Below are 12,545 nucleotides of genomic sequence, written 5' to 3'. Positions count from 1 at the left end.
TTAGCATGGCATGTGATAATGGGAATGGTGATAAGGAGACATAGGCGCCAGCATGATTTGATTTTTCACAGTAAAGCTGGCAAGATTGTCTGTTTAAAATGTTTTTTTTTTTTAAATATGAGATCATTGTAATGCAAGCACTCGAAGTGACAGAACTGAGATTCCTGGGTGGTAGACATATTGAGATCTGATCGAAAACTATCTGAAATAACACAAGGGTTTCCCTTGTCATCACAGGGCTCGAGAAGATACCCTTTGAAGAGCTGTCACTTAAATTTTACAATTTTTCCCAGTTGTCTTTGGACAGCAGTCAGAAATTCATGTGCTAGAGGGAGCTTTGCTCAAGCTGGTTTCCCTGTGAGCGTGGCTGTGAGTGTGCTTGCAAACAGTACTTGTTTCCAATTGGTCTGAGTTCCTGAGGTTTCAATATATTTATTTAGGAAAAAAAAAAAAAAAGGTTATCCCAGGGAAAAACTTACATAAAAGAGTGAGCTTGTATTTCCAGTCAAGTATGTGTGAAGTGAGATTTCATTCTTGTAGGTGCTCGAAGCTGGGAAGCTAGGAAAATGGTATATCAAGTCATATCATTGTATCAATTAAATTTAATATTAGAACTTAGTTCAAATGTACATGATAGATTTAATATCAGTTTTAAGAGATTCTGAGAATAAAAAGCTGAACTCCAAAAGAAGTCGGATAAAAGGAGAAAGAAGAAGAATGAAGTCACATTTGAGGTCATCAGAAAGAATGGTATCATTCTGTTATCAAGCCCATACCGTTACGAATGTTTATAAAAATAATAGACATAGACTTGTTATTGGTTTGTCCTTTGAGAGAAATTGCAAAGCTAAAGTATTGTGAATTTGAGATGTACTGCTACCCCGGCTGTGCGGCAGCACTGGCCTGCCAAAATCCACTTCTTTCTCCTTTTGGCATTTATTATTTAGTAAATTTGTTTTGCTGCTGTTCATTGTTCTTGCTTCTCTCATTTCACAGCCTGCCCACTTTGTCATCTCTTCAGTGATCAGTTTATGGATTCTGTTCCATTTGCACATCGAGTGCTGCACAGTGACTTGTGTGTGTGTTCATCATAAACTGCGTCCAACAGGACGTATCTGTACATACAGATTAATCGTGCTGCGGTCCAGTACGAACAGTTCTGCAAGGAGTTCTTACTGTGTGTTTTTATTAATAAGAATATTTTTAGTTTTGTCCTCTGTTTGATTTTGAATACCAAGTGAGCAATGTTCTCCTTAGTCAGCTGAAGTCTAATTTGGCATACACTGTATCTTGGGAAGCAGACTGAGGCATCCTACTCTTTAAAATATTAGTTTACTCGGGAGTTTGCTGTAAAGAATTGAAAACAGAACAGAGTTTGCTTTGCACCAAGCTTTGGCTGGCGTTGTATCTGTTTGCGTTTTTTTTTTTTTTACTCTGGAAAGCAAAAAATGGGGATAACTGACTGCCTTCTCATGGATGCTAATGGATCAAAGAGTTCCTCACTAACGCATGGAGGAGTAGACATGCTGCTGTTCTTTCTGCCTTTGTAAAAGTAACTTTATGCTCTCTGTATTGGCTTAATAGGCTGTGAAATCAGCAGTGCAGACCATTACTGTAGGAGGAGTGGGTACATCTCAATTTAAGACAATTATTCCCTTGGCAACTGCACCCAATGTTCAGCAGATTCAGGTACCTGGAAGCAAGTTCCATTACGTCAGACTCGTTACTGCCACAACAGCCAACAGTTCAACCCAGTCGGCCAGTCAAACTCCCAGTACAAATACACAGCCTCTCCAACAGGGTAAGTGCTGATGCGGTGTCTGAACTAAGTTTTTAATCCTTTGTTTGGTTTTTGAGGATTTAAATAGTTACGTAATAGAAATTTTCAAGACTGCCAGATGTATCCGAGTTTGTGGTGGGTTTTGAAAGGTTTTGTGTTCTGCTACCTCAGGTTTGTATGTGGAAATGCTCCTCTGTGTCAAATGGTTTTGTCGTTGGGCCTGAATCCCTGCAGCATTTTCTGTTGCGTTCACCTAGCGTACCAGCATGGGAGTGACTTGTGGCAAGTCCCAGTTTCTTGGTATGAGAAGTAGGAAGCCATGAGAGCCCACGTAGGTCTTGACAAAACTACTGCAATGTTAAGATCCTTCCATATAAAATGCATTAGAAGTGCCAAATGTTTCTGATGGTTCCTGTCCATGCTTTCTGGAGCTGTGATGGAATCAACAATCTGAAACCAAGCTGTAGTATTTTAGTGTCCCCTTGGCAAAAGGAAATTGAGTGCCCAGATTGGGTGCACTCTGCACCCAAACTAATTTTTAAACCATAGCTGCTAAACATACACTTGCACTCTTGTGCGCATAACTGTTCATGTAGGTGGTGTTTTGGCATAAGTGTTGCCTGTTATGAGTTTGGTCAGTTACTCTCAATGTAGTTGCAGTATTCAGTGTCCTTGGATTCTCTGCATATGGAAGTCTTGACTCAACTCTGTGCTGAGTGAATAATGCGTGTTAATGTGATGTTGTGTCTTGGTTGCAGCAAAGCCGGTGGTGGTGAATGCGACCCCAGTGCGGATGTCTGTTCCCATAGTGCCGGCCCAGACTGTGAAACAGGTAAGCTGAATGTAAAAGGCATATTACCGACTTGTCAGCTGGATGAAAAAGTCCAATTTCAGCACCATCATGAAATGTTCTATTAATAGAAGTGCATTCTGAACAAAAAAAAAAAAAAAAAGGAGGGCAAGATTTCATCAAGACTTTCTTTCCAGGTGGTGCCCAAACCAATCAACCCAACTTCCCAGATAGTCACTACCAGTCAGCCCCAACAAAGACTTATTATGCCAGCCACTCCACTGCCACAGATACAGCCCAACCTCACCAACCTTCCCCCAGGCACTGTCCTGGCACCAGCACCTGGCACAGGAAACGTCGGCTATGCAGTCCTTCCTGCTCAGTATGTCACACAGGTACAGTCTTAACCCAGAGATAAGTAAGAAAGTAGTGCTGTAATGGAACATATTGCCTTCCAGTTACACGTCCTTGCTCCCCAGCCAAGGTGTAAGGCTTAGTTGTATACTTTGTCAAAATCTGCCCAATGCTGAGAATGAAAAGGAGAATAAATGAAACCCCCTGCTGAAAGCTGACTAGCCAGTCTGTTCAGACAAGAATTCAGTCAGCCTGTGGCATCACCAGTACCAACCTTATTTTTTGGATCCCTTTTGATTTTGTTAAAGCTGCTATTTGTCCCTAAAAACACTTGTATTGCATCCTTCCTGTGCACTTGCCCGAATGTTCTCCTAAAGTGAAGAATACAGTTTTTTGGAAAACTACTCAGACATTTGGTGTTCTGGACACAACCTGTCTCCTTCAGGCTGTCCACCGTAGGTCCACATCTCCTGCTATCTTAGCAGGAGAAAAGAGCTGTGTGTAGGTAGAAAAAAAATGTAGCCCAAAACAGTGTCACCTAGCAGGATCTTAGGGGTGATTCCTTTTACTTAATATGAAAAACAATGTGTGGGTCCAGGCTCAAAGAAGAGTCGGGATGTAAATAATTTTGTTTTAGTTAAGTAATAAGGGGCTTGTAGGTGAAAGGGGCTACTAAAGCCATTTGTGCAGAAAGTGATCCTGATCTGTTGGTGGTCAGGGATGCTTAAGAAAACAAGAGTGAGATGTGTGTTTTAAGGAGCTGGAACTGTTTGTGGTCTGAACATTTGTTTGTAGTCTGTGTTATCCATATGTCTGTAGACACTGTGTTAAAGAACAAAAATATCATCTAAAATACTAGGGTTTTGCTAAATACAAAGACTTGAGCTTGTTGCCTGGTCCAAGTTCCACAAATTTCTAAATCTGTGCTTGCAAGCATGTTAATTTTGTAACAGTATTTGGAAAGCTAATTAAAATACTTTGTACAAGTCCTCCTGAGCATGCTTTAATTTATTTCATGTTACACATTACCTTTCTGTTTTGTTAGTTACAGCAGTCATCATATGTATCTATAGCAAGCAACACTGGCTTCACAGGGACATCTAGTATTCAGTCCCAAGCACGGCTGCCGTTTAATGGGTGAGTATTTTGCAAAGTATTTTTGAAAAAAAAAAAAATGGACAGCAAACCTGCAGTATAGGCTGATGAATTTACAGAGTTTTCTTTAGTTCTATTATAAAAAAAGGCGGGGATTCAGATGTTGGGTTCTGTGGGGTTTCTAAGGACATCAAGTATACTGTGTTGAGGTTAATAATTTTGACTTAAAGGACATGTATCTAAATAATAATTGAACTACCCTCCTGATCAAAGCTATTGCAGCCCCCTCCACCAGCTTTGTTTTTGTTTTCAATTCCTATGGCATAAAGTTGACCTGAAATTTTGTTGATGTTTTTGCTTAATTTTGCATCAGAGCCTGGGAGCTACAGGCTTGAGCTATTTTTCCACGTTGGTAGAAAGAGGTACTGGTTGATACAGGAGCAAGATGCTTAGCACAAACAAATCCAACCAAGCCTCAGAATGCATCTCAAGCCCAAAATGGTTCATAATAGGAGGCTTTTTTTTTTTTTTTTTTCAATATTGTATTTTCACTTGAAAGATGAAAATAACAGCTAACATGGGATATTTTTCCCTGCGTTGACCCAGCCAGCTTTTAGCTGTTCTGCACTGTCCTTCTGCGTTATTATTTGTTGGAAATTGCGTATGCCAAGGTGCTTTTCGTTGCTGCAACCTAAACTATGATGCAAACTAATCCTTAATCCAGATGCAGCTGTCCAAATGAATGGGTTTGATTTAATCTCCCTGGTATTATGTGCAGAAATTGCTGGATAGGGATGGAATGAATCTCATCAAAAGCGATTAGTGACAAAATCCTAGTTTTTAAGAGCAGTTAAAGCCTGTGTTTGATATAAAACTCATCTTTGAGCTGGATGCCATGTTTGGCTTGTTTGCCCATTGTTCTAGGTTTAGTCAATTTTGTTGTTGTTGTTCAAAGGTAAAAGCACAATCTTAATCTATGAACCTTTTTTGGACCTTGCGTGACGACAGGTTCTGGGGAAGTTTTCTCTGACTGCCATTTGCAGTTGTAGTGCATCCTCTAGCTTTAAGCTTCATTTCTACCTCAGACATTTAGACAGATTTGCAACAAATAACCCAGTTTTTTTCTGGGTTGGAAATACACTATATATAATAGTTACTTACATCAGCCAAGAACCTAATGGCAAGGGAACATAAAGACTTTTCAGAATTTTCATCATCAACCATTTACTTGAATTTGAAATAGGAAGAAACTGAAACTATTAAAGCTGTGTGTATAAATAGATGCGTTTTGTGTATAAATAGATGCAATAGATGTATAAATAGTGTATAAAAGATGCATTTTCCCCCCCTCCACAGAATTATTCCTTCTGAATCTGCAAATCGCCCCCGGAAGCCTTGCAATTGTACAAAGTCTCTATGTTTGAAATTGTAAGTACATCCTGTTTATCGCTAAGCCTTATCCTTGACACCATATTTATGCCAAGAATCAAAAGGTAGTGTTTTTAAGTATGTCAGAAATGTTATATCTAGATTGTCATTTAGAGCTGCTGGTGACACTGGTGGAGATGTCACAGTGCATGTGCCTTCATGTAACTCGTGAGCTGTATGGACCCTAACATTTCATAATGTTAGGGTTCATAATGTGCCCTTGTGCGTGGTAGAGCCAATTCCACTCAGCAGCTGGAGTTGCAGTATTGCTGTGAGTGACATGACATCCCACAGTATCATCAGTGGGCATCTACTATGCTTTTGCAAATCCCTTGAGTATGCCATGCTATATGAAGTACTTCAGCAAAATTGGGCTGTTACGTTTTTGTTTTTGTTTTTTATGGTTGGTTGTGTTGGGTTGCAGGGATAGTTGGTCTGTTTGTTTTAAACATTTGAATGGGCAAGTGATTCTTAACTGCTAGGTCGAAGGCTCAATCATCTTCATGAAATCTTTTGCTGTTTTATTGAGCGTATTTGTAACAATTTGATGTAAAAGAATTTTAAGTTGAGGAATTTAAGTTCTTTGCCTCAAGCAAATTCAGGATGTGGATTTCTGCACCATATCAGGAGGAGACAATAAAATTGGTCTGTGCTTCATGGAATGTTACTCAACGAAGAGGAAATCATTGGTGTGGTTCTCCAAGGAAAAATGATGAAGTGATATCTGAACCCGTGTTAAGAAATGTGTTTAAACTTTGCAGTTTGGATCTCTTTTCATGTAATGGACCCCACACCTATGTGGGAAGGTGTTCCCTATACTGCCTAGTCTCAAAACTGCTTGTTGCAGAGAAGACAGGGTAAACAGGAAGATGTCTAGCTATTCCTTTGTTTAGCCTTTCTTTCCTCTTACAACATAAGGTGTTTTCTTCATGGTGCCAAATATCAGTTAGATGCCTGGAGTTTTCCACAGATTTTAGTCTTTGGCTCTTGAATGCTCTGGAAACTCTGAGAGAATAACGGCATTGTTGCTCGTGTCTTGCACCAGCAAGAATGCTGTTTAGCTGCCACAGGTGCTGCCACCTTCAGAATGCTGTTTGGGAATGTGCTGTTCTGGTGCATCATTGTAATTATATCTTTAAGTGGCTAGGCACTGATGCAGAGCAAACAACTAACTCGTTCTGGCAAAGGTGCTTTCTCACCAGTAGTCATACTTCATGTGTCTGTAAGGGGAGTTACTTTTCCCAAATTAATGTTGCAGATTATTACATAGCCCATTCTACAAAGAAGAAAACTCCAAGGTGATTTGCTCAGTGATGCTCCGGATTGATGCCATGCCAGTGCTGTTTGTTCTGAAATCTAGGACCGTTGCAATGCTGAATTTTAAGCAGGAGAGAAAGGAGAGCTATTACAAGTTGTTAATGCATTTTATGTAGTTCATCCTTGGGAGCGTTCAGGATGCTAAAAATCACCAAAATGCAATTTGACCAGATGGAGGGTTCTAGTGGCATCCAGGGCAGCCATAATCTAGTTCTTGCAGTGTTACCAAGGCAAATGACAGGAAGTGGATGTCAGTTTGGCAAGGGATTTAGGCTCCTAAAAATGAACACAGATTCCCAATGGTATTTGAAGATCAGCTGAAAAGGATCAGCCATTTCCATCAACTATTGTTGGAAATGGTACTGGGAGCACTGGAACCTGCCAGAGTTTCTCATGGCATGAAATCATGTTTGAGCTGAGGATGTATGTGGTGTGTTTCCATGTATCAGACCCACAGGGTGATGGGATCTTGTTTTTAATGGGAGGTAACACAGGTGCAGAAGAGAAAAGGTGATGTGGTAGGTTATTCCTGTTGGTATTTTGCTGCTTCTTATTTACATCCTTTCCCCTTGAAAAAGTCTCCAATAATGAGTTTTATCCTCATTCAGATCCTTTCCACAGTTACCCATGCTTCAAAGTCTGAGATGTACCTGTTAATCATAGTCTCTTCTTCCATTCCTGCTTTTCTCTCATTCTTTCTTTAACTCTGCCTTACTTCACAGCTGACAATAGCTTCTGGGCAAAGCTACCAAAAAATGTTCCTTGCTGCGTTAGTCCTGTGAGATGTCAGGTTGCCTGTTAACTTGCTGTTGCAATCAGTTGCTCTTCGTTTTGACTGTATGAGAGCTCCTGAAGGCTAACTTGAACCAGCAGGGTCAGGAACTACCTATGAGGATAACCACCCAAGGACTGCCATGGAACCAAGTCCTATTAGCTTCTTGTTCTGCTTTGAGGACCTGAGCTGTCTGAACATCAGCACAGACAGACTCCTTGTCCATGTGGAGCTCAGCATAGGGTGACTCAGGTGTTCATCAGTGCATATGCATGGTCACCAGACTAGAAATGTCTGGTGCTGCCAACAGTAGTAACACCAAGGTAACGGTCATGTTTACAAATGCCTTGTCTATCTTCCGTTTCAGGTACTGCGATTGTTTTGCCAATGGTGAATTCTGCAATAACTGCAACTGTACAAACTGTTATAACAACCTGGACCATGAAAATGATAGGCAAAAAGCAATAAAGGTGAGGGGTCTTTTTTTTCTCCTCTTTCTGATACCATGGAAGGAAAGAGCCTGTTCCTGTTCATATAGATTTCAGTGTGTTGTGGAGTAGCGCCGTGATTGGACAGCAGGCCTTTTAGTTTGCTTCAAAGATAGCTGGAGTGAAACAAGTAGCTGGTGCCTTCCGAAGCCACGGTATGGGGCTGGCTGGGTGGGTAACACCCTGATCTCCCACATGTGCAAGATGTAAGCTTTTGCGTTGCATTCGTGATTTCTACTCCCTACATACATTGTCTGACCTTTTGGATCTGCTTTGGCAGGCCTGCCTTGACAGAAACCCTGAAGCCTTCAAGCCCAAAATAGGTAAAGGAAAGGAAGGAGAATCAGATCGGCGACACAGCAAAGGGTGTAACTGTAAACGCTCGGGATGTCTCAAAAACTACTGTGAATGTTACGAGGTAAGAAGTATTATCTCATCTTAAAGATGCGGGGTTTTCCTTTCAGTGCTGCAATTTTGCTGCTGTGCTTTGTCTTTTGCTCTTTTTCATGTTGCAATAATAGTTTTAGGTCTGTCTTTTCTTCCAGCAGTTTACACGTAGAAAGCCATGTGTTTTGCAAGATTGATCACTTTCTGAGTTTAATTTTAAAACATGTAATAACTCTGAACACAGGCTTGGAGCTCTCCTTTACTGAAGAGCAATATTTTCAAAAGAAACCTACTGCACCGCGTCCCTAGGAGCTCAAATAGTTATTGCAGCATTGCAGAGACACTCCAGGATGGAACATGTATGTGGAAGCCAAAGGCAAAAGTTTGTGTTGCATCAGATAACTGATCGCTCTACAGATACAGAGACGGTGGCAGACTGACCTGTCTCAAAGTTTAACCACTTAAATTCTGCTGAAAATAGCAGATTGGGAAAGAAAGGCATGAGTGGGATACTGTTCATTTGCACTGGATTCAAGCATAAATTCTGGGAAGGCATCTCACCTTGAATTTAAAGAGAGGATGACTGCCCGAGGATTTCTGATAGTGGCTAATTGCAAACACGCTAAAACAAGATCACCTTTCCCCTGTGGGTGGTCATTAAGGGTGTCAAAGCTGTGACAGGCTTCTCACATTGTTTCTTTCAGGCAAAAATCATGTGTTCTTCCATATGCAAATGCATTGGCTGCAAAAATTTTGAAGAAAGCCCAGAGCGAAAGACGTTGATGCATTTAGCAGATGCTGCCGAAGTTAGGGTCCAGCAGCAGACGGCTGCGAAGACCAAGTTATCTTCCCAGATCTCAGATCTCCTAACAAGGCCAACACCAGCACTGAGCAGTGGTGGGGGGAAGTAAGTTAACGCAGCTCGCGGTTTTGCCTGGTTCTAATGTGCTTTTTTGGATACACAACAGGTACATCTCTGCCATCTTCGAATGTTATCTAAGCTGTAGGACCAGGAGCACTCGGGTGACTGGAGTGTTTTGTTCAGACAACTTTGTTTCCTGTAAATCTAGTGTGTGCCATATTTGGCTATGTTCAAGCGTGTAACTAAGCATGGTTGCCCACATGCTGCCAGGAACCATGCACTGAAAGCTGGAGAGTTGTTCTGTGTACCTGGGCAGGTCAAAATGGGCTTTGCCATGTTTCTCAGTGGAGACTGGCCCTAAACACAACGGTCTGTCTGTTCATTTGACTGCTGCTCTGGCTTGTTCACTGCCTGTTGGAGTGAGTGGGTTCTTTGGTTTTCTGTTTGTTTCAGGCTGCCCTTTACGTTTGTAACCAAGGAGGTGGCTGATGCAACTTGTGAATGCCTTCTCGCGCAGGCTGAGCAAGCCGAGAAGTTGGGCAAGTCAAAAGCTGCGGCAGAGCGCATGATCCTGGAGGAGTTTGGACGCTGTTTGATGAGAGTGATTAACTCTGCGGGCAAGTCCAAAAGTGACCCTTGTGCCATGAACTGCTGACGCGTGCACAAGAGCCACAATGAAGTGGACTGAACAGAACACTTAAGGCACAGGGACACTTTGGTTTGGCATAGAGGATTTAATAATACTTGCTAATTTGGTGCTTGTTTTAAATTGATTTGCGGAAGATGAAACAAGAAAATATTTTATATCAAAATTTAGAGCCTTTTAAATCTTAACTAAATCCTCTTCTATGTAAGATGATGCCTAAAGGTCAATTTTTCTTCCTGATGTACAGCTTTTAACTTGGGTTTCTTAAGGGCAAAATATAGCTGTTTTCTCCCCTTTCCCTCAAAATAATTGCCTGAAGGGCATATATAAATGATTATAATATATATTATTTACAGTATATGGAGTTGCATTGCTTTGTGTGTACAGGAACATGCAGATGATGGCAAGAACCAGATGACACTTTTGGCAACAGGCTCATAATGAAGAGGTATCTGTGTGTCGAAGTTAGTTCTAAAAGGCAACGTGTGGAAATGAGCATCGAAATGGAAGGTGGTACCTACATGTGGGACGTAACACAGCATGCTTCTTCAGTGCACAGAGCAGTGTGAAATATGCAGGCGAGTACATGGGGATTGCTTGCAGGTCTAGTGTTGGACAAGTGGTTGAGAATCTCGTTGAGCAGACCCCAAGGAATCTGGAGGCAAACTGGATAATTGGGAATTTTTTATATGATCATGGATGAGGGCTCAGGTGTATTTTAAGGTGGAACTCAAAGGCTGATGGTGGCCTGCTCTTGAAAGTGAGGAAGAGCAGCTGTGCCACAGTGCCAAGCTGTCTGCCCAGCGTATGGTGTTAGCTGACTGTGCAGCAGGTAGGTGCTGCTGCTTGCGTGAAGCTCTGTGTTCAGAAGCCTGATCACTCGTTGCAGGTAGGGATGTGCAGTCCATTGTGTTTTCTAGGGTGAAGCTGTTGCCCTGGAGAAGTGTTTGAGTCCAAGAAGCTGAGGTCACAGGAGACCATGGAGCTCCAGTTGTCTTAATGAGGACTTGAGACGATCTGGCTTTAAATGACCTGTGACCACAGGTGGAGGTTACATTCAGCCTGGTTGTGTTTCCATGATGCTGCTTCTCAGTATCTTGGTGGTTTATTTGGCGTAAGGGATTTTTAAGTGTTGTTTAGAATGACGGAGAGTGCTGTAATGGGGGAGGATGCTAGCGCAGAATCAAGATTGCTGCCAAAATAGATTTATGGATCCTTTGATCCAAAAAGGAGGAAAACATACCAACATAACACACAAATCACCTTAGAGCTCTGTGTAGATTGGAGCAGGGGATTTTCTTCAGTATTTGTTACAGGCCATCTCAGATCATGTTTTTGATAGTAGAATACATTTGCAAAACCAACGTGGTAGGTTACTTGCCTAATGTGAATGTCAATAACAATTTTAATAACTGTCTTATTGCTGCCTGAACAAGATGGCTTTTCTTTTTTTTTTTTTTTCCAAAAAGGATTTTGCATTCTTCATGTAAAACAGTAAACGCAGAGATGTGGCAGAGCTCTTCTTCCAGGTTTTCTGGCAGGGATAAGCTGGGAAAAGATAGGAGCCAGGCAAATGTGCAGCAGAGCCGAGCACCTACAGGTGTGTTTGGCAATAGGACAGGAAGAGGCTTCTGCTCCGTCTTCACCCTGTGGCCCTGTGTGGTGAGCAAAAGGCCCTTGGTCCTCCATGCTTCCTTGTGCCCCCTTCCCCAGGATGGCTCAGGAGCATGAAGGCCCTGGGAGGTGGGCCGGTTTGGTGTCCTGCTGGTCACCGTCTGAAGGGCTCTGCCTGGTAGAAGCATCTCCCTCAGCATAAACCACAAGTCTGATAGTGCAAATCTCTGAGAAAGGAATCCATCTCTCATGTAAGTAACTATTTTCTTTCCATAATTAAGACTTGGGTTTATTAAAAGTCAGTACAGTAACTTTACATGTAGATAGGGCAGATACTCAGTTTACTTCTAGTGAGCTAACATAGTATGTCCAGTAAGATTTGTATAAATGTAAATTAGTGTAAGTGAATAATAACTACGTACATTATTTTTTAAACAGATTGCAATATGCCTTCTTTTGTTTAGACTTCGTGTTAATTTTGTATATATTCTGTGTCTTACTCTAAATTGCACCTTTTGTGATGTGTATTTATATACAGTGTGCAGAAACACTTGTGAAATTTAGATTACAGTTGTAATTATGTATGATGGCATTGCTTGAGAATATTTTACTTGTAAAGACTTTGAAGGTGCAATCAAATGCTCTTAGTTTTTTTGGTTTTACTTTGAACAAGCTTTCTCCAATATTAAGCTGGGATTCCTCTCTCCCCTCTCCCTGGTGTAATACGTATGGATTGGGTTTTGTACTTCCTTAGCCATTTGAATCAAACTGCTGGACAAGATTTACAGTCAAGCCCATCCAGTTACATAAAAATAATTGGGAACGGGGCAAGGGTTCATTTTCTAATTCTGTTTACATCTGAAAGTAGAAAAAATAAATTTATATTTACTAGACCTATTCAAAGAATACACTTTTCTATATTGTAAAAATAAAACAGTCAGATAAATCACAAAGAAAAATAAACATTTATACTATTCTGTAAACACTCTTTTTGCACTCCTTTCCTTCAGCA

The 12,545-nt window shown here is 41.2% G+C and overlaps 1 protein-coding gene across 6 annotated transcripts in view; it reads left to right on the top strand.

Annotated features, from left to right (window-relative positions):
* Positions 1 to 12,431, top strand: part of LIN54 (lin-54 DREAM MuvB core complex component) — a 53,500-nt gene extending 41,069 nt beyond the window's left edge. For 5 of the 6 annotated variants that reach the window (XM_035324590.1, XM_035324589.1, XM_035324587.1 and 2 more), the window contains 9 exons: positions 1,585 to 1,801; positions 2,539 to 2,612; positions 2,768 to 2,965; positions 3,970 to 4,061; positions 5,376 to 5,447; positions 7,904 to 8,006; positions 8,305 to 8,442; positions 9,116 to 9,318; positions 9,727 to 12,431. In XM_035324590.1, the coding sequence (XP_035180481.1) occupies positions 1,585 to 1,801; positions 2,539 to 2,612; positions 2,768 to 2,965; positions 3,970 to 4,061; positions 5,376 to 5,447; positions 7,904 to 8,006; positions 8,305 to 8,442; positions 9,116 to 9,318; positions 9,727 to 9,928 (1,299 nt within the window). In that variant the 3' untranslated portion in view covers positions 9,929 to 12,431. The remainder of the gene's footprint in view (positions 1 to 1,584; positions 1,802 to 2,538; positions 2,613 to 2,767; positions 2,966 to 3,969; positions 4,062 to 5,375; positions 5,448 to 7,903; positions 8,007 to 8,304; positions 8,443 to 9,115; positions 9,319 to 9,726) is intronic. The other variant, XM_035324588.1, reaches the window with a different exon arrangement.
* The last annotated feature ends 114 nt before the right edge of the window (positions 12,432 to 12,545 follow it).

This window comes from Oxyura jamaicensis, chromosome 4 (genome assembly GCF_011077185.1).
Source record: "Oxyura jamaicensis isolate SHBP4307 breed ruddy duck chromosome 4, BPBGC_Ojam_1.0, whole genome shotgun sequence".
In the NCBI taxonomy this organism is placed as follows: Eukaryota; Metazoa; Chordata; class Aves; order Anseriformes; family Anatidae; genus Oxyura; species Oxyura jamaicensis.
This window is presented reverse-complemented; position numbering and strand designations above follow the sequence as displayed.